This window comes from Heptranchias perlo, chromosome 4, assembly GCF_035084215.1.
Source record: "Heptranchias perlo isolate sHepPer1 chromosome 4, sHepPer1.hap1, whole genome shotgun sequence".
NCBI lineage: Eukaryota > Metazoa > Chordata > Chondrichthyes > Hexanchiformes > Hexanchidae > Heptranchias > Heptranchias perlo.
The window spans coordinates 98589117-98616306 of NC_090328.1; the positions used below are offsets into that span (position 1 = coordinate 98589117).

At 42.1% G+C, this 27190-nt stretch overlaps 1 protein-coding gene across 3 annotated transcripts in view; it reads left to right on the forward strand.

Moving 5' to 3' along the window:
* The window catches only part of tnksa (tankyrase, TRF1-interacting ankyrin-related ADP-ribose polymerase a), a 144351-nt gene extending 117555 nt beyond the window's left edge, over positions 1 to 26796 (forward strand). For all 3 annotated transcript variants that reach the window (XM_067983374.1, XM_067983376.1, XM_067983375.1), the window contains 10 exons: positions 3163 to 3351; positions 3522 to 3759; positions 7571 to 7653; positions 7755 to 7875; positions 9030 to 9127; positions 10754 to 10828; positions 16332 to 16437; positions 17122 to 17308; positions 19311 to 19467; positions 21911 to 26796. In XM_067983374.1, coding sequence (XP_067839475.1) covers positions 3163 to 3351; positions 3522 to 3759; positions 7571 to 7653; positions 7755 to 7875; positions 9030 to 9127; positions 10754 to 10828; positions 16332 to 16437; positions 17122 to 17308; positions 19311 to 19467; positions 21911 to 21997 — 1341 coding nt within the window. In that variant the 3' untranslated portion in view covers positions 21998 to 26796. The remainder of the gene's footprint in view (positions 1 to 3162; positions 3352 to 3521; positions 3760 to 7570; positions 7654 to 7754; positions 7876 to 9029; positions 9128 to 10753; positions 10829 to 16331; positions 16438 to 17121; positions 17309 to 19310; positions 19468 to 21910) is intronic.
* Positions 26797 to 27190: the final 394 nt, after the last annotated feature.

A 27190-nucleotide genomic window follows, 5' to 3' on the forward strand; every position in this document is an offset into this window, starting at 1 on the left:
CTGGAAGATGAGTTCATAGAGTACTTTTGGGACAGTTTCTTAGAGCAGCACGTTCTAGAGCCAACCAGAGAGCAGGCTATTCTAGATCTGGTAATGTGTAATGAGACAGGATTAATTAATGACCTCATTGTAAAGGAACCTCTAGGTAGCAGTGATCACAATATGATTGAATTTTGCATTCAGTTTGAGGGAGAGAAGAGTAAGTTTAAGACTAGTGTTTTAAACTTAAATAAGGGCAATTATGAGGGCATGAAGACAGAGCTGGCTAAAGTGAACTGGGAAATTAGGTTAAGGGATATGTCAGTGGCGATGCAGTGGCGGACATTTAATGAGATTTTTCATAACACTCAGCAAATATACATTCCAGTGAGAAAGAAAGACTCGGGGAAGGATGTACTATCCGTGGCTAACTAAGGAAGTTAAAGATAGTATCAAATTGAAAGAAAAAGCATATAATTCTGCAAAGATTAATGGCAGGTTCGAAGATTGTACAGAATATAAAAAACAGCAAAGAATGACTAAAAAAATAATGAGAGAAATTAGAGTACGAGAGAAAGTTAGCTAGAAATACAAAATCAGATAGTAAGAGTTTCCACAGGTATTTAAAAAGAGAAAAGAGTAAGTATAGTGAGCATTGGTCCTCTCTAGTATAAGTCTGGGGAATTAATAATGGAGAATACGGAAATGGTGGATGAATTCAACAGATATTTTGCGTCCGTCTTCACTGTGGAGGATACAAATAACATGCCAGAGATAATTGTGAATTAAGAGGTGAAAGGGAGGGAGGAACTTAAAACATTTATAATCACCAGGGAAAGGGTTCTGAAAAAAATATTAGAACTAAAAGCTAACAAGTCCCCAGGTCCTGATGGACTTCATCCTAGGGTCTTAAAAGAAGTGGCTGCAGAGATAGTAGATGCATTGATATTAATTTTCCAAAATTCCCTAGATTCTGGAAGGGTCCCATCAGATTGGAAAATAGCAAATGTCACTCCTCTATTTAAGAAAGGAGGGAAACAGAAAGCAGGAAACTACAGGCCAGTTAGCTTAACATCTGTCATAGGGAAAATGCTGCAATCTATTATTAAGGAGGTTATAGCAGAGTACTTAGAAAATCTCAATGCAATCAGGCAGAGTTCAACACGGCTTTGTGAAAGGGAAATTGTGTTTGACTAATTTATTAGACTTCTTTCAGGAAGTAACAAGCAACATGGATAAAGGGGATTCTGTGGATGTGGTGTACTTGGATTTCCAGAACGCTTTTGACTAGCTGCCACATCAAGGCTACTACACAAAATAAGAGCTCATGGTGTAGGGGGTAACATATTAACATGGATAAAGGATTGGTTCACTAATGGGAAACACAAAGTAGGCATAAATGGGTCATTTTCAGGTTGGCAAGATGTAACAAGTGGAGTGCCACAGGGTCTCAACTATTTACAATCTATATCAATGACTTGGATGAAGGGACCAAATGTATGGTTGCTAAATTTGCTGATGACACAAAGGTAGGTAGGAAAGTAAGTTGTGAAGAGGACATAAGGAATTTGCAAAGGGATATAGATAGGTTAAGTGAATGGGTAAAAATTTGGCAGATGGAGTATTATGTGGGAAAATGTGAACTTGTCCACTTTGGCAGGAGGAATAGAAAAGCAGTATATTATTTAAATGGAGAGAGATTGCAGAACTCTGAGGTACAGAGGAATCTGGGTGTCCTAGTACATGAATCACAAAAAGTTAGTATGCAGGTACAGCAAGTGGTTAGGAAGGCAAATGGAATGTTGTCATTTATTGCAAAGGGAATGGAATATAAAAGTAGAGATATTTTGCTACAGTTGTACAGGGCATTGGTGAGACCACATCTAAAATACTGTGTGGAGTTTTGGTCTCCTTATTTAGGAAAGGACATTGCTTTAGAGGTGGTTCAGAGAAGGTTCACTCGATTGATTCCTGGGATGAGGGGATTATCTTATGAGGAAAGGTTGGACAAGTTGGGCCTGTATACATTGGAGTTTAGAAGAATAGAGGTGATCTTATTGGAACATATAAGATCCTGAGGGGACTTGAAGGGGTAGATGCTGAGAGGATGTTTCGCCATTGGGGGGGAGACTAGAACTAGAGGCCACAGATTAAAAATAAGGGGTCTCCCATTTAAGACGGAGATGAGGAGAAGTTTTTTCTCTGAGGGTCGTGAGTCTGTGGAACTCCCTTTCCCGGAGAGCGGTGGAGGCAGGGTCATTGAATATTTCTAAGGCTGAGTTAGATAGATTCCTGATTAACAAGGGAGTCAAAGGTTATGGTAGATAAGCCATGATCTTAGCAAATGGCAGAGCCGGTTTGAGGGTCCGAATGGCCTACTCCTGCTCTTAATTTCTATGTTCGTAGTAGCCAACATCTATACATATGGAATGCACGTGTGACATCGGGGGGTTGTTACTCAGACACCATGGCGCCTGGAGCTTGATCACATTCTGGGATTGAAGAGGAATTTCCTACAGTTTTTTCCTAAATTGGCCTAAGGATATTTCTCTTTCTATCTGAGGCGATTCCATGGCTACGTGGGGTAGGGAGGGTTGATAGGGGTGATGGTGTACAGGAGTTAGACCATGCAAGGATGGAACAAGCTCGATGGACCAGCTGCACACTTTGTACTTGTGCTCTTTTTTGCATGTTTGTCTAACTTAGGTGTAATTAAATGCTAAAGTCAAGGAAATCGAGCTGAAATGTAAATGTGATGTATACAGAGCAATGAATAGATTGACAGATCAGAAACCAGATTAAGGAAGCTTTTGTCAGGAGACAATCCTGATTTTTTTTTAGTGTGTCTGATTTTTGTTTTTGAAGAAAACAGTGTCAGTAATTAGTAGGTCAAATGTTCCACTCATCTGCAATAGTAGGGCTAAAGCATGAATTTGATATTGATTTCTTAATATAGAATGTTACATCACAGAAGCAGACCATTTGGCCAGTTGAGTTTGTGCGGGTGTTTAATCTCAAATTACGCCACAGAAGGAGACCATTTGTCCGATCGCAGCTGTGCTGCTGCCACCTCTTCAGCGGAAATAATCTAATCCCTACCCTTTCCCCATATTCTTCTTCAAATAGGATATTTGAATATAGATGAAGTTACAATTTTAAGACCCTATTTTGCTTTCCTTTCAGCATGTGGACATCGCAGCGCTTTTAATCAAATACAACACCTGCGTCAACGCAACCGATAAGTGGGCCTTCACTCCATTGCATGAAGCAGCACAGAAAGGAAGGACACAACTTTGTGCTCTGCTGCTGGCTCATGGGGCAGATCCTACCATGAAGAACCAGGAAGGCCAGACTCCTTTAGATTTGGCTACAGTATGTTCCAAATTCTAAACACTAACAAGTATTTGATAACATGCATTTTGCTGGTGTGTGTTCACATTGCAGATGCTGGGAGCTGCTTAAATTGATTTTTAATACTTGAGAACTTTTAGTGTGTTAAAATTTGTAAAGTTGGACACTTATAAATGTTCTCTTTTTTTCAGGCTGACGACATCAGGGCCTTGCTCATTGATGCTATGCCACCAGAAGCCCTCCCTAGTTGTTATAAACCTCAGGCAACTGTTGTAAGTGCAGCAGTGATCTCTCCAGCCTCAACTCCTTCTTGCTTGTCTGCTGCTAGCAGTATAGATAACCTAACTGGCCCACTTGCAGAGCTAGCTGTTAGTGGTGCTTCAGGTGCAGCTGATGGAGCTACTGGCACCGAGAGGAAAGAAGGAGAAGGTAGGTTGACTAAAACAAATCTTCTTTTGATGTCAGTTGTAAGGAAATTCTCTCTCAATAGCTGTGCTTTCGGGAAAGAGCTCAACAGTCTTAAATTTATGCAAATTGCTTTATTTGACAACCGCACCGCACCGTATATCCTACATTAAGGTAACCTAGCAACTGTAAATTTCTCTTTTAAAGATGAAACCAGGAGAAATTTTTTGTTCCTCATGATATATCTTCTGAAATTTCTCTCAAGTTGAGCTGTTGCCGGGTACAATTAGTTTAGTCATCTTGGATTAGAATTACTCAGTCAAGGACCACAATCCCAAGCAGTGACTTACTTGAAAGCCATGACCTATCACCAGGATTTAGATAAAGTGCAATGAATATGACTGGTATTGTGATTTGCTGCTTGGGCACAGAATGTACTCTGGGTGGGGGACTTCAATGTCCATCACCAAGAGTGGCTCGGTAGCACCACTACTGACCGAGCTGGCCGAGTCCCAAAGGACATAGCTGCCAGACTGGGCCTGCGGCAGGTGGTGAGCAATCCAACACGAGGGGAAATATCTACTTGACCTCGTCCTCACCAGTCCACCTGTCGCAGATGCAACTGTCCATGACAGTATTGGTAGGAGTGACCACCACACAATCCTTGTGGAGACGAAGTCCCGTCTTCGTACTGAGGACACCATCCAACGTGTTGTGTGGCACTATCGCCGTGCTAAATGGGATAGATTCAGAACAGATCTAGCAGCTCAAAACTGGGCATCTATGAGGCGCTGTGGGCCATCATCAGCAGCAGAATTGTATTCCAGCACAATCTATAACCTCATGGCCCGGCATAGTCCTCACTCTACCATTACCAACAAGCCAGGGGATCAAAGCTGGTTCAATGAGGAGTGTAGAACAGCATGCCAGGAGCAGCACCAGGTGTACCTAAAAATGAGGTGCCAACCTGGTATAGCTACAACTCAGGACTACGTGCACGCTAAACAGCAGAAGCAACATGCTATAGACAGAGCTAAGCGATTCCACAACCAACGCATCAGATCAAAGCTCTGCAGTCCTGCCACATCCAGTCGTGAATGGTGGTGGACAATTAAACAACTAACGGGAGGAGGAGGATTTGTAAACATCCCCATTCTCAATGATGGCAGAGTCCAGCATGTGAGTGCAAAAGAGAAGGCTGAAGCGTTTGTAACCATCTTCAGCCAGAAGTTCCGAGTGGATGATCCACCTTGGCCTCCTCCCGATATCCCCACCATCACAGAAGCCAGTCTTCAGCCAATTCGATTTGCTCCACGTGATATCAAGAAACGGCTGAGTGCACTGGATACAACAAAGGCTATGGGCCCCGAAAACATCCCAGCTGTAGTGCTGAAGACTTGTGCTCCAGAACTAGCCGTGCCTCTAGCCAAACTGTTCCAGTACAGCTACAACACTGGCTTCTACCCGATAATGTGGAAAATTGCCCAGGTATGTCCTGTCCACAAAAACCAGGACAAATCCAATCCGGCCAATTAGCGCCCCATCAGTCTACTCTCAATCATCAGCAAAGTGATGGAAGGTGTCGTTCACAGTGCTATCAAGCGGCACTTACTCACCAATAACCTGCTTACCGATACTCAGTTTGGGTTCCGCCAGGACCACTCGGCTCCAGACCTCATTACAGCCTTGGTCCAAATATGGACAAAAGAGCTGAATTCCAGAGGTGAGGTGCGAGTGACTGCCCTTGACATCAAGGCAGCATTTGACTGAGTGTGGCATCAAGGAGCCCTAACAAAATTGAAGTCAATGGGAATCAGGGGGAAAGCTCTCCAGTGGCTGAAGTCAAACCTAGCACAAAGGAAGCTGATATCGGTTGTTGGAGGCCCCAGGACATTGCTGCAGTAGTTCCTCAGGGCAGTGTCCGAGGCCCAACCATTTTCAGCTGCTTCATCAATAACCTTCCCTCCATCATAAGGTCAGAAATGGGGATGTTCGCTGATGATTGCACAGTGTTCAGTTCCATTTGCAACCCCTCCGATAATGAAGCAGTCCGTGCCCGCATGCAGGAAGACCTGGACAACATCCAGGCTTGGGCTGATAAGTGGCAAGCAACATTCGTGCCAGACAAGTGCCAGGCAATGACTATCTCCAACAAGAGAGAGTCTAACCACCTCCCCATGACATTCAATGGCATTACCATCGCTGAATCCACCACCAGCAACATCTTGGGGGTCACCATTGACCAGAAACTTAACTGGACCAGCCACATAAATACTGTGGCTACAAGAGCAGGTCAGAGGCTGGGTATTCTGCAGCGAGTGACTCACCTCCTGACTCCCCAAAGCCTTACCACCATCTACAAGGCACAAGTCAGGAGTGTGATGGAATGCTCTCCTCTTGCCTGGATGAGTGCAGCTCCAACAACACTCAAGAAGCTCTAAACCATCCAGGACAAAGCAGCCCACTTGATTGGCACCCCATCCACCATCCTAAACATTCACTCCCTTCACCACTGGCGCACCATAGCTGCAGTGTGTACCATCTACAGGCTTCTTCGACAGCACCTCCCAAACCACCTCGAAGCACAAGAGCAGCAGGCACATGGGAACAACACCACCTGCATGTTCCCCTCCAAGTCACACACCATCCCGACGTGGAAATATATCGCCGTTCCTTCATGGTTGCTCGGACAAAATCCTGGAACTGCTGACGTAACAGCACTGAGAGATCCTTCACCACACAGACTGCAGCGGTTCAAGAAGGCGGCTCACCATCACCTTCTCAAGGGCAATTAGGGATGGCAATAAATGCTGGCCTTGCCAAAAAATTGCACATAAGTCGTCTTCAAATTTTTTTTAAAGTTTGTTCTCGAAATTTTAGCAATGTTGGCATAGCTGTATTTATCCCTAGTTGCCCTGAGAAGATGGTGGTGAGCTTTCTTAACCACTGCAGTCCTTGTGCTGATGGTGCTCCCACAATGGTTTTGAGTAGGGAATTCTAAGATACTGACCTGGTAACATTGAAGGAGTGGAGATATATGTCCAAGTCAGGATGGTGTCTGGCTTGATGGGAAACTTCGAAATGATGATGTTCCCACGACATTGATGCTCTCGTTCCCAGTGGGAGCGATCGCAGGGCTGGCCAACACTGTTGAAGTAACCTTAGTGAGTTGTTGCAGTGCATCCTGTAGATTGTATGTGCTGCAGCCACTGTGCACCAGTCATGGAGGGGGTGGCTATTGAGATTGGTGACTGGTGGCAATGAAGCAAACTCCTGTTCTCTGAATGGTGTTGAGCTTCTGACTATTGCAGCTGCACACATCCAGGCAAGTGGTCAGTATGCATCACATTCCTATGTGTTCCATAGATGGTGGGGAGACATTGAATAATCAGGAGGCGAGCTGCAGAGTACCCAGCCTCTGTCCTGCTCTTGGCTGGCATTCAACTGTCGTTGGAGCAACTAAATTGCATCTTGTAGCTAATCCAGTCTGATACCATGCAGTACATGAGGAAGTGTTGCATTGCTGGAGGAGTGGTCTTTCATTAAAGCATTAATCCATCTGTTGAGGTGTTTGTTGAAGATCCCATGGCCAATGTTCCTCTTCAACCAACGCCACCAATAAACTGGTTATTTTATTGCTGCGAGTGGACCTTGCTGTGTGCAAATTGGCTGTCTGCATTTAATGAGTATTTCATTTGGAGTGAAGTGCTTTGACACCGTCTGAAGCTGTGATAAGATGCTATACTAATGCAGATTATTTTTTTCTTATGCATTTAATGTTCATATATTTAATTTGATGTTGAAAAATAGTAACAGTTGTGTTTTGTTTTACCAGTTACTGTACTTGACATGAACATAAACCAGTTCCTTAAAAGTCTAGGCTTGGAACATTTGCGAGATATTTTTGAAAGGGAACAGGTAGGTGAAAATCAAAGCTTTTTCAACTTGGGGAGGACATTTAAGAATTTGAATAGCTGTTTTCTAAGCTCCAGGATTTGACAGTATGCTACAATTTTCAGATTACTTTGGATGTGCTGGCAGACATGGGACACGAGGAGCTGAAAGAGATTGGAATTAACGCCTACGGGCACCGTCACAAATTAATCAAGGGCGTTGAACGACTGCTTGGGGGGCAGCAAGGTAAACAGAACTATTGTGTGTCAGCTTATTCCGGGTTGGAAACTGCGGTATTTTCATGCAGCTGCCTGGACAGCATTTTAAAACTGCATGCCTAAACTTTATGGCTCAAGAAACTGAACTTTGTGGACCTCAAAGGCTTCTCCCCAGTAATATTGTGGAATGCCTCATTGGATAAAAATTATTTAAAACCTGTTGTGAAATTTGAAGTCTTCTGAAATTTAACCTTATGAGTTTAGCCTATTCCTTTCAGCTTTTTTCTTTGTTTTGATTGCCTCTTATGAACAGTTGGTTATACTTTAACACTAAGCGTATAAAATAAGATCAGCAAGTCACAATGCTACCAGTCTGTAGAACATTGCATTAGTAAATGCTTTTCTTCCCTTTTGACCATCAAATCTTCCCCACATACCAGAATGTTCTTTGTCATTCAGGCACCCCTTACATAGGAGCTTGTCTAGTCTTGATTGGTCCTGGGGGATCCCATGTTTTTTCTGTCCTGATATCATTATGACCACCCTCTTGAAATATCTGCCCGCTACCCCCCTCCCCCCCATTTAAAGGCTCAGGGCCTGCACAATTGCTCAGTTCTGTTTCCATCCAGTTTCCAGAAAGATCTCCCAACATCGCTCTTATTCAACTTCCACGGCCAGCCCCTGCAATTTTTAGTGTTTGTGTGTTAGGAGAGATAAGTACGTTTTTGTTTGCTCTTTTTCTATTTCCCTTCTAGTTGATTCCAAGCCTGCTAGTTCAGTGTGGGCCAACGACTCCTTACTGCAACTCGAGGACGTTAATCTTTTTAATTACACTGGCAAAATTGCCTATTTTGGGGCGTAACATCCTCTGTTCTCAAAGACACTGTGCAGCTCCTTTGCCCCCCTCGGCCTGCACTGCTCCTCTTCCCCTTCACGCCCGCGCTGCTCCTTTGCTCCCTCGCACCCACACCTCCTTTGCCCCCTCGCACCCATGCTGCTTCATTTGCCCTCTTGTGCCCGTGCTGCTTCATTTGCCCTCGTGCCCGTGCTGCTTCATTTGCCCGCTCATGTTCATATTGCCCCTTTCACCCGCCCCGTGCCTGATGCCTGATGCCTGACTTTGTGCTCAGTAAGATTGCTGGTTGAATTTTAATCGGCTAATGTTGATTGGCCTCTTCCCAGGTACAAATCCTTACCTGACTTTCCATTGTGCCAGCCAAGGAACCATTCTTATTGATCTCGCGCCAGATGACAAGGAGTACCAGTCTGTGGAAGAGGAGGTACTGTTAACTTTATACCTGTTGGATTTGAGACCAAAAGAAGCAGTGATCTTTTTCTTCAAAGTGCCTTAATTCATGCTGTGAAATTCCCCCTCTAAACTCCTCCACCTCTCTACCTCCCTTTCTTCCTTCAAGACCCTGCTTAAAACCCACCTCTTTGACCAAACTTTTGATCACCCCTTCTAATATCTGCTCCTATGGCTGGGTGTCCATTTTTTGAATATGTCTGAGCGCTTTATGCCATTTTTCTATATCAAAAGCGTTATATAAATGCAAGTTGTTTTATTACAGTTCTGTAGTTCACTACATATGTCACTTTAAACAATAATTGAACATTGTTAATTCAAATTCATACCTAGTGTGCAGTGTTCTGTGTATTGTGACCTCCTGTTCAGTTGTACATCTGCAATGTTCAAATAACTTTGTAGATAATTAACACTGAGTGCCATGTACCAGATTATTTACAGTAGCACTTCTGCATTAGGTGTTGGAAAATTACATAAAACTTAAACTGGATGACATCAGTTTTCAGAGTTCGAGGCTTCACTAAGCTGGAAAACCGACCTTGATAGCCAGTTTCGGTCAAGCTGAGGCAAATTTTTCTGATAAGGGACCCAACTCCAAAATTGAAGCCTGGTGCAGTGGACACCAGAAAAGAAGTATAGTTAGAAATAAAGTAGTAAAGGTGAAAAGATCAGGGGAAAGGGAGGATGAAAACACTTTAATTTATCTGTGTGCCACTGTTATTTGAGCAGTTTAGTGCTATTTGTTAACTAATATACAAGCTCAAAACTTAAAAATGGCTTGAAATTTCTGGAGCTACTGACAGTCAAAGGGTTGAACAATTATTAAAGATTCAAGGATTATGCCAGAAGTGGGGAGGGGGAATCTTCAAATTAATTTGAAGTTTGTAACTCTTTGAACACTAACTGATTGCTCCAATGTTTCTATTCAGTCTTCTTGTATTGAGCATTTACAGAGAAAACTTTGCTTCTCTCTGAAAGATTGTTTGAACTGTGGGAGGGTTATGAGGGTGTGGTTGACAATGCAGGTCACCATTCAAACTTCTTGTCTGTCACCTGCAGCTCCTCAGTCCCCATATTGAGGTGGTAGCTACCTGGGGTAGATTCCTGAGGTAATTAACCTGGGTTGGGGTCAGGAGGGGGTGGCTGAGGAGTTAATAGAATTGATTGGTCCTTGGTAAGCCATGTCTGTAGTATTTTGTTTGCAGATTTTCTCATCCTGAACATTAAGAAAAATACATTTTAAGCAAGATTTTTTGGGCTGTAGACAATTGCCACATGAAGGGCATCAGCTGCAGGAATATAGCATTATAACAGTTACTGCACTTAAAAGTACTTAATTTGCTGTAAAGCGCTTTGGGACGTCCTGAGGTTGTGAAAGGCACTATATAAACAAAAATGTTTTCCTTTTTTCTTTTCTTTCGTTGATTCATTCCTTTCTTCTTTCTTATACTTGGTTAAGTGCAATTATAAGAAACAACTTAAACGTATACATGTCGTATCACATCCTCAGGACATCCTAAGCCATTGCAACCAATGCATTGCTTTCGAAGTCTAGTCCCGTTATGGAGGAATGGACACTGATAAAGATGTTGTTATTTAGATGCAGAGTACAATCCGTGAACACAGAGATGGTGGGACAGCAGGTGGAGTTTTTAATAGATACAACATCATTAAGGTAAGAGGTATTGTATTTGCATATTTTAATGTTTAATATTATACAGTGGTTGTTATTTGAGTTTATTTAAACAGAATTTAAATGTTGAAAAAAATGAGTCTTTCAAATTGAAGCAAGTAATTTCAGGACTTTTGTGCACCAGAAAGACAGTTGCTACCTTTTGATTCTTAATTGCCCTCTGAAGTGGCTTAGCAAGCCACTCAGTTGTACAATCTCGCTTAAAAAAAAAAGTCATAAGAATAAAACCGGACGGGCCACTAGGCACCGGACACGACACAGGCAAACCAAGCCCAGTCAACCCTGCAAAGTCCTCCTCACTAACATCTGGGGACTTGTGCCAAAATTGGGAGAGCTGTCCCACAGACTAGTCAAGCAACAGCCTGACATAGCCATACTCACAGAATCATACCTTTCAGCCAAAGTCCCAGACTCTTCCATCACCATCCCTGGGTATGTCCTGTCCCACCGGCAGGACAGACCGACCAGAGGCGGCGGTACAGTGATATACAGTCAGGAGGGAGTGGCCCTGGGAGTCCTCAACATTGACTCCGGACCCCATGAAATCTCACGGCATCAAGTCAAACATGGACAAGGAAACCTGCTGCTGATTACCACCTAATACCCTCCCTCAGCTGATGAATCATTCCTCCTCCATATTGAGCACCACTTGGAGGAAGCGCTGAGGGTAGCAAGGGCACAGAATGTACTCTGGGTGGGGGACTTCAATGTCCATCACCAAGAGTGGCTCGATAGCACCACTACTGACCAAGCTGGCCGAGTCCTGAAGGTCACAGCTGCCAGACTGGGCCTGCGGCAGGTGGTGAGTGAACCAACACGAGGGAAAAACCTACTTGACCTCGTCCTCACCAATCTACGTGTCGCAGATGCATCTGTCCATGACAGTATTGGTAGGAGTGACCACCGCACAGTCCTCGTGGAGACGAAGTCCCATCTTCGCACTGAGGACACCATCCAACGTGTTGTGTGGCACTATCACCGTATTAAATGGGATAGATTCAGAACAAATCTAGCAGCTCAAAACTGGGCATCCATGAGGTGCTGTGGGCCATCAGCAGCAGAATTGTATTCCAGCACAATCTGTAACCTCATGACCCGGCATATTCCTCACTCTACCATTACCAACAAGCCAGGGGATCAACCCTAGTTCAATGAGGAGTGTAGAAGAGCATGCCAGGAGCAGCACCAGGCGTACCTAAAAATGAGGTGCGAACCTGGTGAAGCTACAACTCAGGACTCCATGCATGCTAAACAGCGGAAGCAATATGCTACAGATAGAGCTAAGTGATTCCACAACCAATGGATCAACTCAAAGCGCTACAGTCCTGCCACATCCAGTCGTGAATGGTGGTGGACAATTAAACAACTAACGGGAGGAGGAGGAGGCTCTGTAAACATCTGCATCATCAATGATGGCGGAGTCCAGCACGTGAGTGCAAAAGACAAGGCTGAAGCATTTGCAACCATCTTCAGCCAGAAGTGCCGAGTGGATGATCCATCTCAGCCTCTTCCCGATATCCCCACCATCATAGTCTGTCTTCGGCCAATTCGATTCACTCCACGTGATATCAAGAAACAGCTCAGTGCACTGGATCCTGCAAAGGCTATGGGCCCCCGACAACATCCCGGCTGTAGTGCTGAAGACTTGTGCTCCAGAGCTAGCCGTGCCTCTAGCCAAACTGTTCCAGTACAGCTACAACACTGGCATCTACCCGACAATGTGGAAAATTGCCCAGGTATGTCCTGTCCACAAAAAGCAGGACAAATCCAATCCGGCCAATTACCGCCCCATCAGTCTACTCTCAATCATCAGCAAAGTGACAGAAGGTGTCGTCCACAGTGCTGTCAAGCGGCACTTACTCACCAATAACCTGCTCACCGATGCTCAGTTTGGGTTCCGCCAGGACCACTCGGCTCCAGACCTCATTACAGCCTTGGTCCAAACATTGACAAAAGAGCTGAATTCCAGAGGTGAGGTGAGAGTGACTGTCCTTGACATCAAGGCAGCATTTGACCGAATGTGGCACCAAGGAGCCCTAGTAAAATTGAAGTCCATGGGAATCAGGGGCAAAACTCTCCAGTGGCTGGAGTCATACCTAGCCGAATCCCCCACCATCAACATCCTGGGGGTCACCATTGGTAGTGGTTGTTGGAGGCCAATCATCTCAGCCCCAGGATATTGCTGCAGGAGTACCTCAGGGCAGTGTCCTAGGCCCAACCATCTTCAGCTGCTTCATCAATGACCTTCCCTCCATCATAAGGTCAGAAATGGGGATGTTCGCTGATGATTGCACAGTGTTCAGTTCCATTCGCAATCCCTCAAATAATGAAGCAGTCCGTGCCCACATGCAGCAAGACTTGGACAACATCCAGGCTTGGGCTGATAAGTGGCAAGTAACATTCATGCCAGGCAATGATCATCTCCAACAAGAGAGAGTCTAACCACCTCCCCTTGACATTCAATGGCATTACCATCGCCGAATCCCCCACCATCAACATCCTGGGGGTCACCATTGACCAGAAACGTAAGTGGACCAGCTACATAAATACTGTGGCTACAAGAGCAGGTCAGAGGCTGGGTATTCTGTGGCAAGTGACTCACCTCCTGACTCCCCAAAGCCTTTCCACCATCTACAAGGCACAAGTCAGGAGTGTGATGGAATACTGTCCACTTGGCTGGATGAGTGCAGCTCAAACAACACTCAAGAAGCTCGAAACCATCCAGGACAAAGCCCATTTGAAAGGCACCCCATCCACCACCCTAAACATTCACTCCCTTCACCGGCGCACTGTGGCTGCAGTGTGTACCATCCACAGGATGCACTGCAGCAACTCGCCAAGACTTCTTCGACAGCACCTCCCAAACCCTCGACCTCTACCACCTAGAAAGACAAGAGCAGCAGGCACGTGGGAACAACACCACCTGCACGTTGCCCTCCAAGTCACACACCATCCCGACTTGGAACTATTTCGCCGTTCCTTCATCGTCGCTGGGTCAAAGTCCTGGAACTCCTTTCCTAACAGCACTGTGAGAGAATCTTCACCACATGGACTGCAGCAGTTCAAGAAGGCAGGCTCACCACCACCTTCTCAAGGGCAATTAGGGATGGGCAATAAATGCTGGCCCTGCCAGCGACACCCACATCCCATGAACGAATGAAAAAAAACTAATTACTGTGAAAATATTGGATGCACTAGTGCAAAGTCACCTAGGTTATAGGACAGCTCTATTCCATTCTTCACATACCACTAAGATCAGACCAGTTACCAATGAAAAGCTGAGGCCCAATAAAACATCACATTGGTGGCAGTGGGATGTTGGTCCATCCCTCATTAAGGCACATACCTCCTGAGTATCTATCTGTTTTCTCTGATTTTAGCTCAGACCCACGACCCTGAAATTCTAGTATAATTTAATTTATTTTCTTTGAATTCACTTGACTTTTTCCAGTTTTTTTTTAAATGATCCCTTAAAGAAGTCAAATGTCAACATTCACTCTCCTGCATTCATTCAGCCATTACATACAATGAGAACATTGCCTGCATCTCATGGGGAAAATAACCCAAGATGCACTCCATTTAGAATTTCATGACTCCCTCTCCCACTATGTACACAGCCTCTTTGAGTCTCACCTCCGGTCCTTTTTATCCCAATTCTCTGCGTTCCACCCAAAGAAAGTTTATTTTGGTTGTCAGGTTTTCATTTTCCTGTTCAGAAACACACTTTCGTTGCATTAGAGCTCTCAGAAAAGCAATTTTATTTTTTTTCTTCATTGCGTTCTTGCCTGATGCCCTCAGGCCCAGTATCTTGACGCACCAATTGCCGGCACCAGTTTGCTCTCTAAACAGCTTAAATCTTCATCTGCACTTGTAGAACTCATAGGAATTTCTCTGCTAAGTTCAGCAATTTTCTGGCTCTATTTTGAGTAGCCTGCCAAAGGCTAATTATAGGAATGCACCCTCCAAAAAATAAAAGAGCTGTTGGTCCATACCAGTTTCTGGCATTAAATTTTAAATTGATTACTGTGGCTATCTCCTGATGGCAGACTCTTGTGACTTCTCTTTTTTGTGCCTTCTCTCAACACAAAACTTCCCTCGGGTGTCAATCCTGTTCCTGGCTCAGTGTGAGGGCTTGAAACACCCAAAGTATTCCTTCAGATCCGTTACTGCCTGCAAGGATGTTACAGCCAGGCTGTTCTCCTTGTAGAAACTGAGATTCCAGCTCTACAGATCAGCTCCTGCCCCAGTGGCAGGAAGTCCTATCACTTTGTGGATCTGTGCTGGAAACCTCTGTGGTTCTCTCTGCATAGGGCAGCAAATTTTTATTTGTGGGCAGATAGAAAATTTTCTGCAATCAAGACAATTTGTACCGTTTGGGTACAAAACTTTCACCAAACCCGTTATTAAGCATTAGTTCGAAAACTTGGTAGCAAAATGCCTGTTCTCCTGTTACTCTTTGGTGAGTCGGTACACACCAGCGAAAGGTAGAACTCATTCTTCTCCTGCATGCCTGCATGCAAAGGAGTCTTCTCAAATCTACTCGTAAGGGAAGCCATCTTGCTTTTACTAGGTGCCACACTGACTTGGCAGCCCAAGATCATAAGCACTTTTGGCTCAGTAATACTCCAAGCCCGAGTGAAAATGCAGGTTTTAGGAAACGCGCCCTCAAAATTCTGCACTACTTTGGTATGCTCCTGTGTATGGAGATCAAAGAAAGAGGAATGATTAAATACCTGATTTGATCATCTTATTTAAAGTTCAAGCTCCACAAATAAAGCCTCTTCCCAAAGTAATCACTTTCCTTCAGACTATAGCAGTTTGAGAATTTGAATTCAGTTTTTAAAAAAAATTAATCTGGAAATAAAAAGCTGTGATCAGTAAAAGTGACCATGAAGCTGTCAGAATGTTGTAAAAAAACCCAACTGGTTAACTAATGTCCTTTAGGGAAGAATACCTGCCGTCCTTACCCAGTCCGGCCTATATGTGGCTCTAGTCCCACGTCAACGCGGTTGTCTCTTAACTGCTCTCTGAAGTTGCCCAGCACCCCACTCAGTTGTATCAGTCTGCTTTGGTTCAAGAATAAAGCCCACTGCCACCTCAGGGCAAGTGCCAGCCTTGCTGGAGACACCCACATGCCGAGAGTGAATTTTTAAAAAAATACCATGTTGGAGCAGGAAGCTTCCTTTATACTAATGAACCCTGTCTGTGTTTCGGGCCACATGCTGCTACGTCTGGGATGAACTGAAGGTGCAGCTCAGAATGAGGGTGTACTTTGTACATTGAGGGATGGGGAAAGGTCATCTGGTTTAGTTAGGTGTTGGAATCCCTTTTCATTTGTGCTTACTTTTAGAGAAAATCAAAATCTGACGAATATTTAAAATAAGCAGCGTGGGTCTCTCGAGCCTGATCGAGTTTCTATGGTTTTTAAGCCAATTTATTAACATCAGGTTTGTTTTGGCCAAAATGCGTTTAAAATTCTTTTCAGATTCAGAAAGTTGTGAACAAGAAACTTCGGGAGCGGTTCATTCACCGGCAGAAGGAAGTTGCAGAGGAAAATCATAATCATCATAACGAAAGGATGCTCTTTCATGGTGAGTCAACAGAGGCTTCAAAATAAAGTATAACTTGCATGCACATTATAAAGCAAAGCCTCCGTCCTACGCGCCCTCGCTGATCTGTTGCTCACTCACTTGTGTTTTTTTTTTGCCCCTTGCTTACTCTGTCACTATACTTTCTCCTTTCAAACATATTGAGCTGCGTTTCAGAGCATGATTTTATACAAATCGGAGACCATATTGTGCAAAATGTAAAAGGGCAGGATCCTAATTCTCTTACCCCCTCCCCTACCCAAAAATAAATTAGATGGCTGCTGCTTGGTTTGTGATGGTTGAATAACAGTTATGAAGTCAAAATGTCACCTAACTTTTTTCCCCCTCAACATTCACTTTATTACAAAACATTCAGTGAAAAGTGTCCTGCTCCCTAAAGGTCCCTAATGCATTTCACTTCATCTAGCACCCTGACAAAGCACTTAAATTCATCAAGTTTGAGTGACCGGTAATTCAGGACTCAAATTTGCCTTTCAAGTGCAGATTCTATTATTTAACTGCTGGAGCTGCTGAATGGACTACAAACTAATTATGTTGGCAAACATTATTTTAATTTTTCTTGTAGATTTATTTTTTATAATGGGTAGGGGAATATTTGGGAGTGGGATAATTGTATTGTAATTGTGTGTATGTTAAGCTAATGTGAATTGTGTATTTTCTGTCTAGGTTCTCCATTCATCAATGCCATAATTTACAAAGGCTTTGATGAAAGACATGCATACATTGGTGGGATGTTTGGTGCAGGGATTTACTTTGCAGAAAATTCCTCTAAAAGTAATCAGTATGTCTATGGCATAGGTGGAGGTACTGGATGCCCAACCCATAAGGATAGGTCATGTTACATATGTCACAGGTAAGGGCGATGGTTCCTCTGTGGAAAATGTTCCAGCTGTTTACATCCAAAATGGAATAAGTGTGACTGATAATACAGTACGCCATTCAATTTATGAAAAGAAAAGATTCTAACTCATACCTCATGTCTTGGCCAATATTTATCCCTCAACCAACATCAATAAACAGATTATCAGGCCATTATCTCATTGCTGTTTGTGGGAGCTTGCTGTGTGCAAATTGGCTGCCGTGTTTCCCCAAATTACAACAGTAACTACACTTCAAAGGTACTTAATTGGCTGTAATAAAAACAGAAAATGCCGGAAATACTCAGCAAGTCAGGCAGCATCTGTGGAAAAAGAAACAGAGTTAACGTTTCAGGTCGAAGACCCTTTGTTATTCTGACGAAAGGTCATTGACCTGAAACATTAACTCTTTCTTTTTCCACAGATGGTGCCTCACTTGCTAAGTATTTCCAGCATTTTCTGTTTTTATTTCAGATTTCCAGCATCCGCAGTATTTTGCTTTTAATTGGCTGTAAAGCGCTTTGGGGCATCCTGATGTAATGAAAGGTGCTATATAAATGCAAGTCTTTCTTTCTTTTCTCAACTCTTGAGAGCTTCACACTCCAGGGATACATTGGGAATCTCAAGTTAAACCTATTCTGTCATGCTTTTAAGTAGTGAACTCTTTCCTGCTGTGTTAAAATAACAGGAGTTGTATGCTTTGTGAGGGTCCATTATTATGCACTGGGGTACGAGTTTGTGGTCTTAATCCACAGGAAAATTAAGTATCATGTCTGCAAACTCATTCTGAATCGGAAAAAGCATTCTAAGCATGTGTTATGTCCTTGTGTTGTCCCCAGATTGCATTTGGTAGCAATAATAAGTTGCTCACACTCTCAAGCAGACAAAATGAATCAGGAATTATCAATTGGTAGAGCAACGTTCAAGAAAACTTATAACCCACTCTGTGAAATACTAAATATAGCTTTAACTAAACAGGCACAGTGCCTGTTTCTGATGTTGTATCTTTCTTCCTCTGAGGTAGGTGTGAGGAAGAATACAGTTGTATGCCCATCTATATTCTAAGTTCTTGTTTGAGCTGCCATTCTACTCCCCTGATGGCTCAGTGAGCTTATCTAGCAAGTACCTGAGCCATATAGCCCAGCATGCTGCCACATTCAATCCTCAGTCTGTGATAAGTGAGGTGGTCTCAGCTGGATAGTAGTAGGACTACTACATTTGGCCTCAACACCCTTGGAATAGGGAGGAGACAAATCACCTAGGCTTCCCATTCCCTGATCGCTACCCAGCAATCCTGCTAGATTTGCCGTGTAAATGTTAAGGACAGTTCTAGCTTAACCACGATGGTCCTCAAAATCGAATAGTCTACTTACACACTGTCGAAGCTCACACATACATAATGGCCACTTGGGCAAGGTACCAGTAGGTGACTGGGGCCTTTACTCCAACAAAATGTGGACATCTTCAGGAGCTGAGGTAAGAAACTGGAAACAAAAATCTGAGGCTGTTGCTAAGAAACACCGTTCCCTACGTCTTGGCACCTTTATAACCTTGTAAACCACAGTATGTCAAGGGGCATGGGTACGTGTAATGTTTTACTTAGTGCAGTGAAATGGTAGAATTAAGACATCTTAGTCTCAGTGAAAGGAAAAAAGTAAAGCTTGTACTCCTGTCAAGTTCTTGGTTTAGGGCCACCATATGAACCATATTAATGGCCCTTCTCCTTTGCCATGTTTCAGTTTTTAAAGAGGCATCTTATCCAGTATAGTTTTGAGTTTTTTTTAAGCACCCAACCTTCTGTTTGCCTCAAATCTAGATATGTATATTTTTAAGCATTATGAATATAGTGAATGCAGTATAATGTCTGAATCTGTCACGGATGCTCAAGTGTTGTAGTAAACTTGCTCTGCCTCACATTTTCCCATGTTTGACAGATAATGTTATAAAATTGAGTTCATATATTTGGTTCACATGGCACTATGTTTATTTTGATTGTAGACAAATGCTCTTCTGTAGAGTTACACTTGGGAAATCATTCTTGCAGTTCAGTGCAATGAAGATGGCTCACGCCCCGCCAGGGCATCATTCTGTGATTGGGAGGCCTAGTGTCAATGGACTTGCTTACGCAGAATATGTCATCTACAGAGGAGAACAGGTACCGAACTATCTGGGGATTGTATACTCGTCAACTCTAGATATGAATGAGTTACTAGAAGTTACTAATCAGCACAATTGAGATTCTTGAATGCACAGATCATGTAAGCTGAATGCGCCTTGTATTAAACCCTGTAACATAGAAACATAGAAAATAGAAGCAGGAGTAGGCCATTCGGCCCTTCGAGCCTGCTCCGCCATTCAATATGATCATGGCTGATCCTCTATCTCAATACCATATTCCTGCTCTCTCCCCATGCCCCTTGATGCCTTTTGTGTCTAGAAATCTATCTAGCTCCTCCTTAAATATATTCAGTGACTTGGCCTCCACAGCCTTCTGTGGAAGAGAATTCCACAGGTTCAGCACCCTCTGAGTGTATTAACCACTTTACTGATCAGTTTAATGTGACCTCTGTCCATCTCGTGAGGTAGTTTAATGTGACCTCTGTCCATCTCGTGAGGTAGTTTAATGTGACCTCTGTCATGTGACCTCTGTCCATCTCGTGAGGTAGTTTAATGTGACCTCTGCCCATCTCGTGAGGTAGTTTAATGTGACCTCTGCCCATCTCGTGAGAGAGTTTAATGTGACCTCTGCCCATCTCGTGAGGTAGTTTAATGTGACCTCTGCCCATCTCGTGAGGTAGTTTAATGTGACCTCTGTCCATCTCGTGAGGTAGTTTAATATGACTTTAACCTATCTTGTGAGGTAGTTTAATGTGACTTTAGCCCATCTCTTCAGGTGGTTTAATATGAAGGTAATCCATCTCGTGAGGTAGTTTGATGTGACCTTAACCCATCTCATGAGGTAGTTTAATGTGACCTCTGCCCATTGCATGAGTTTCAGTGTAGTATTTTTGTGCTTTAACTGTGATCCAACCAGATTTTGCTACGCTGATAAACCTTCATACTTTACAGAACTTAACTGCTTGATTCCGAAATTAAAGCTGCATTAAGTATCACATGATGTCGTTGACAGTGACGCTGAAGTTGAAATTAAACTTCAATTTCAGTGTCTTTGAGGATGCTGTAAAATATTTCTGTAAAATATATATAACTGAACATTACAAAATAGTTTCTGACCAGTTCAATTGAGATACAAATTGATCAAAGTGTAATTATTTCAGCCTCACCTTACATGTGAATACTCTGCCTTCGAATCGAAGAGAAAAATCACTTACGGCTGCTATCTGTTTAGCAGTTAGGTGTTGTACAGAAGCCAACTTGGTCAAGTCTTCAAATATTCAATCACTAGAGGGTTGTCCTATAAGGAAAGATTGAGTAGAATGGGCCTATACTCTCTGAAGTTTAGAAGAATGAGAGGTGATTTCATTGAAACATATAAAATTCTTAGAGGGCTTGACAGGGTAGATGCTGAGAGGCTGTTTCCACTGGGTGGAGAGTTTAGAACTAGGGGTCACAGTCTCAGGATAAGGGACTGGCCATTTAGGACTGAGAGGAAGAAAAATTTCTTCACTCAGAGGGATCTTTGGAATTCTCTACCCCAGAGGGCTGTGGATGCTGAATCATTGAGTATATTCAAAACAGAGATTGATAGATTTTTGGACACTTAAGGGAATCAAGGGATAGGGCGGGAAAGTGGAGTTGAGGTTGAAGATCAGCCATTATCTTATTGAATGGCGGATCAGGCTCGAGGGGCCGTATGGCCTACTCCTGCTCCTATTTCTTATATTCATAAACAATTATTTTAAAAATATTCAAATTAGTTGCCTGTTGTGGAACACCAGACAAGTGTATGGCACCACAGTTTAATAACCTTTGGGTCTGATTAGCAAATACAAATGTCAGCTCGGCACTATTGGTAGCGCTCTCACTTCTGAGTCAGAAGGCTGTGGGCTTACTCCAGGACTTGGGTACATATTGCAGGCTGACATTTTAAGTGCTGCATTGTCAGAGGTACCGTACTTTGGATGAGATGTTAAATGTTTAGATGGCCGTTAAAGACCTCATGTCAATAATGAAAGAAAAGCAGGGAGTTCTCCTGGTGTCCTGGCCAGCAATCCTCCCTCAGCTAATAGAAATCAGACTAAGTGCTGATTGATCCTATTGCTGCGTGTGGGGCTTTGCTGTGTGCTAAATGGTGTCATCTATCGGTCAGCTCCAGAGAGGCACAAGCCTTCACCTAGGAGGATCGTACCCACCCACTTTCTTTGTTGCAGGAGTTAGTTGGGTGGGGGGCGGGGGGGATGGTGCAGAGGGATAATGGGACTTTTGGCGATAGTAACGTAGCCTCAGAAAAAAATCTTTATCTTTTCAGGCTCGTATTTATCATTATGTATGTCTGGCAGACTTGAAACCATTCTTTGGGAAATGCAGCCCTAGATTCCACTAATCAAATATCAGGTTTCAAGTTGCTGTTTGTGTACTATCCTGTCTCATTGTCCTATGCATTTAAGTCATTTTAACACTTGCACATATTTACCCAGGCATATCCAGAATACCTCATCACGTACCAGATCTTGAAGCCAGAAAGTCCGTCACAGCAGATAACGACGAATGAACAGAAGTCATAGTCCAAGCCAAATCTTGGCACCAAAGTGAACTTGTACCTAAGGCTCTGTGCGATGAATGCCTTTCCATGTGACTGTTACAATATTTATTTGAGAAAGACTTTAAAAATAAAACTGGTGTTTCAGTTTATAATTCTTTTTTCTTCCCCTCAAGAAAGAAATGTTGCTTTTGCCACCAGATCCCATAACTGTGCGTTGTAAATTGTCCTTCCCTTTCAAAGAATGCTTATTAGCCTTGGGCTACAATGGATTTGCTGTTTTTACTTGTTAACCCTCCCTCTTGCCTAATTTTTCAAATGTGCTGGAGCTTTTGAAGTTCTGTTGGTTGGGAGCATTGTAGAAATGTTTTTTTTAAAAAAAAGATACCTCTGCACGGCTTCTAAGCTTGATCGTGGTGGTTACCTCCATGGTTAATTCAAGTCCTGGATGAGGTGGTTTGCGTTGTAATCAGCTTAGGCACTGAGTTGTTTCTAGGCACTAGCTAGCCAGTATATCTAATCAAAACTGCAGTGCTTGAAAATAACGCGCCACACATAAGGCAAAGAGATGGTCTGTTTTGTAAAGAGACTTAAGTTGCTTAATGTGGGACAATGAATAAAAATTATATAAACCAGTGGTACTGTAGCTTCACCCAAGATCAGTGGTGCAAAACTCAATAGCTCACAACAGGACATAACACTTTATTTGCATGTTAATCAACATCTAAATCACATGTTGAAAATAAGCTGGGGTTATGGGGCAGGTAATTTGCATGGGTATGGCAACTAAAGTAACAGCTTGGTTTGTCCAGCTTTGAAGATTGGTCTGTCTGTTCTGATAGCAGTTTTGAGTATCCACTGAAGTTTTGCACTTTTGTATAACACAAGTTTAATTTTTGACATTTGTGTATAGTTCACACGAGAAATAAAACTTAATGTTTGCCTGTAGCTTAAAAAATCTAGTTAATGGCTGATGTGTGTTAGGAAAGAAGTAAGATTCTTCACTAGATAAGAGCCAGCCACTGCTAAAAGTAACATTGGCTGATGTGCAACGAAGACAAAATGGAAAACTGTTGATGGAATAAGCTACAGACAAATACAAACTGATGCATTGCATACTGGTTGATTATCCTCTTTGAAATGGTGATGTGGAACAAAAGCTGGCCTGAAGTTTTCTAGTGCATCCCGATTGAGGACTGTTGGATATCTATAAATGACAAAAAACACACCTCACTTTATAAAGCTTTCTCAAACCTGAGATTCTGTTAGCTTTATGAATAGAATTTTGGATGGTTGTGTGTAGCAAGACTGTAACTTTGGGAGCATAATTCAGATGTGTGAAACCAGAGTACATATGGATATCTTTGGAGCTGTGAGATTAAATTGTGTCTTTGTAATTCTGCATTCTATCATTTTTGAGACTATTAATCTCAAAATGAAGCCATGCTAATGTCTAAAAGCTGAGCTGAAATTCATTCAAACCTGAGGCTATTATAAAGTCATCACTGCAGAATAATGTCGCGATTTTCCAGAAGGCATAATTAAAATTTATTTAGCAATTCTAAAGCCAAACTAAAAGGTAATTGGGAGTGTGGTATATAATTTTCTGAAAATTAATACGATATGTGTTTTTTGTGAGTGTGCAGATTATCTCCGGTGTCAAGTGAGCATTATGTAGCAGATCCTGTGATGTTGTGTCCGACTGACTGCTTATCTGTGCACACAACTAGATTTGATATCCCACTGCATATTGTGGGAAACAAGAGCCTGGTGAACGTTTTGTTGAGAAGGAGATGATCGGATGAATTAGATGTTTTTTTGGGGAGGGAGGGAAGAATGGTGGTCTCGTTCAGTTTTGTATATCCACCCAAGGCTGTGCCATTCCACATGTGCCAGTGTTGATGTGAGTCCACATACACCTCTAACTATCTGTGTTAGCTGTTTGTAGTGTATAAGCAACCTTGCCCTTTGCTGTTTTGGGTAGTTTGAAAGTTGCTACCATGTTTTGCTATTTAGACTCTCTCCCTTTACTCCCTCTAGTGTGTTTTGCTGTTCAAACTCTCATCGTCTACTCCAACTAGTGTGTTCTGTTATTCGGTTTGAATTACTTGTATCTGATGTGACATTGGAATGGCATATTGCAGATGAAATGGATTTTCTTTTGCAGTGTGTTGCCTTAATATTCACAACCTTGAATAAGTAATAACTGTCTTAATCACTATGTTGAGAATTCTGTGTATTTGTAAATGGCATCATCCTCCTTTTATGTTTAGCTGTGGGTGCTGGTGACATATACTCCACACCTTGGGAACAGTAATATTATCGGTGATCTGCAGCTCTCTAAAATTGGAATTACTTGTGTAAAAGCTGTTCGAGTTTCTGTAGGTGGCCAGCATGGGAGGGATAGAGTGGTTTGACCTGATGTGAAATACATTTGAAAAATTTTAAATTCAAGAATCTTTCATATTTAATGTTCAGTGCAAAATTGTAGCAAATCTATCTTTGAGTCACATGAACTGTTGGAAGACAGTGATGATGCGCAAAACCAATAGTTGGCTAGTTTATTTCTGAAAATCAACACCCTAGTAACATTCACTAACCAGTTCTAACATGTTAGCACATCACTAATGTTAGTTGGAAACACATTCTTACTGGGAGAATTTTCACACTAAACTGATATGGTTGGTCTGCATTGGCCTAAGGAATTAGGAATCCAAATGTCAGAGTACCATCACACCTCAAGGTTATGTTGATATTCTGGAATTATTCTTTTCTGAAAAAGTGACTTTGGGTTACAACTTCATTGCTCTAAAAGTGTTGCAAAAATAGATATGCTGATCTACAAACATAATCTGGTGTTGAAGCTATGCGACCCTGGAAGAGGCCTTGATTTTTTTTTTACTTATGGCAAACTTCACATAGGTATCCTCCTTAACCTGAGTTTACTCAAATCCATTACCTTTTTTAATGTAACTTCCATTAAACTGGACTTTACACCCAACACACAGTGCAACCAGCTGCACCTCCCATTTCACATATTGGAGCTAGAAATTAAAAGTACTTTGAAAATTTTTTCCTACAGCTTGCAAGTAAATGCAAAGTTTCAATCAAATGCTACACTTTCATTCTGTACTTCAATTTTTCCAGCTGTCGTCTCCAATTTTATTTTTTCAGATTATGTAAGCATTCACTTTTGGCCCCACATTTATCTTTAACCTGCTTAATGGACAATGGCCTTTTTGGGGAATGAACCTACACTAATTGTATTTCAAAACCTCATTGCTAAGCCATAATGTAATCACTTTGAAAAGCTTGCTTGCAACATGACTGAAGGTATGTTGTGAGCTTTATTTTTAAAACGGAACCTGCATAGATCCCCAGAGAATGACAATTGCCCCTACGGTTTGCTTTATAGCACATACCACTGCAGTATAGTTTTGATACAATAACCTTGTTTGCACATTTGTTTTACTGTTGTATTTAACTATTCATGTTGATGCTGCATTCACATATCCATTAATTTTATATTTTGCACAGATAATCAAGTTTTAGCATAATTTCTCCATTGTTGTTTTAGCAGATTTTATTTACAGTGGTTTGGGGTATTGAGATTGCAAATCTAGCAACATTTTTGCTTGCCTTTATGGAATTAGCAATGAATGGACAGCAGATGGTGTAGTATGCAAGACAGTTGCACAGATCATTATTGGAAGTACCGTCTTATCTACCAGTTGAGAAGCAGGGCGACATCAGCAGCAACCCGTTTTGAGCTAAATAAAATTTTGAAGGAAACGGTAATATTTCTTCCACATCCGCCTTAGAGCAGACAATTTAGGCTTTTTCAGTAGTTTTTCCTTGACACTATTGAATATGATGTCCTACTATCAAACACACCCAGTCTTCCCAAATTGTTGGCATAGGAAGTACTTGTACACTTTAAACAGATGTTGTGTTTCTGTGCAGTCTGTAAAGTGTGGCTGACAGTTCGATGCATAGACTGTGGATGCTATCTAGACAGGATTCGCCCCAAACATATACCATTGAGTTAAGGACAGCTTGCCTTAATATATCAGTTCCCTTTGGTAAATTGATATATTTGTCACTTAAATAACATGGTATGCAGCAGAATTCAACAAAAGAAAACAGTTTGAATCCTTAATTGAGATTTTCCATACTAACTGCCTTCTTCATTAAAGAAGCCAATGCAATAGTTGTGTTTAAGTTATTTAAGCTTCCCCCTCCTTCACATTGAGCTGTATTTTCTCTTACCATTATGCCCTAGATTACCATTTGCAGTATATGTTATGGAATGTATTCCGTATTGTACTTGATAAATCAAGTGACCTTCTGTTTTGTATTTTACTTTGTAATTATGGTATTTTTAATATGCACATTTTGTCAATACAGGGTGCTAATGTTTTTGCAGGAGAACACTTGAAATGGGTGTTGAGTAATTTAATATAGATATAGATGCCATTTACTTTTCCAGTGGCTTGAAATTGTACGTATAAACAATGGAGACTGTACATATGTATTTTAGTTTGTAAATGTATTGGTAGTAATATCAATGAAAATAATGTTGGAAGTGTGAATATGTTTACACCAACAAGGATGGGAGAGTTGTAAACCTGATTGGTATAAATAGCTGTTCTTATTTTAATTAGAATCTTGATTTTTTTTTCCCTTTCATTTAAGTCTCTGATTATTCCTCGATTTCAGAGTGTACAGTTGTGTGGAAGGTTTGACTTGTAAAGATGTGCTGAGTTGTGATGTGTGTGGTACTGAAGTAACTTAATAAACTGCAGTGATGCCAACTTAATGAAACTTGTTGCTTTCTGAGGCTTCCAACAGTTTGTGATGAGATCAAGTACTGATATACTCTGTCCTCTGAAACTTGCAAACTACGCCTTCCTTCCACAGAACATCTGCACATGATTTCTGTACACTTCAGATGCTGAGTTTTCTGAAGTGGAGTTATTCTTGGCTACATAAATACGTGGTTTGGAATAGAATCCATCTGAAGAATTATTTTGCATATCTTTAGAAAGACCAGTCCAGCCCTAGATGACGCCACAGTCAACTAAAAGAGTGTAAACAGATGGTAGAATTTGTTTTGGTTTGCATGACTCTCATTCCACTGCTTATACCAAGGAACTTTGTTTTAGCAGTACAGAAGGTTCTAAGGCCACAAAGTTCCCATAGATTAGGAAAACTTTGA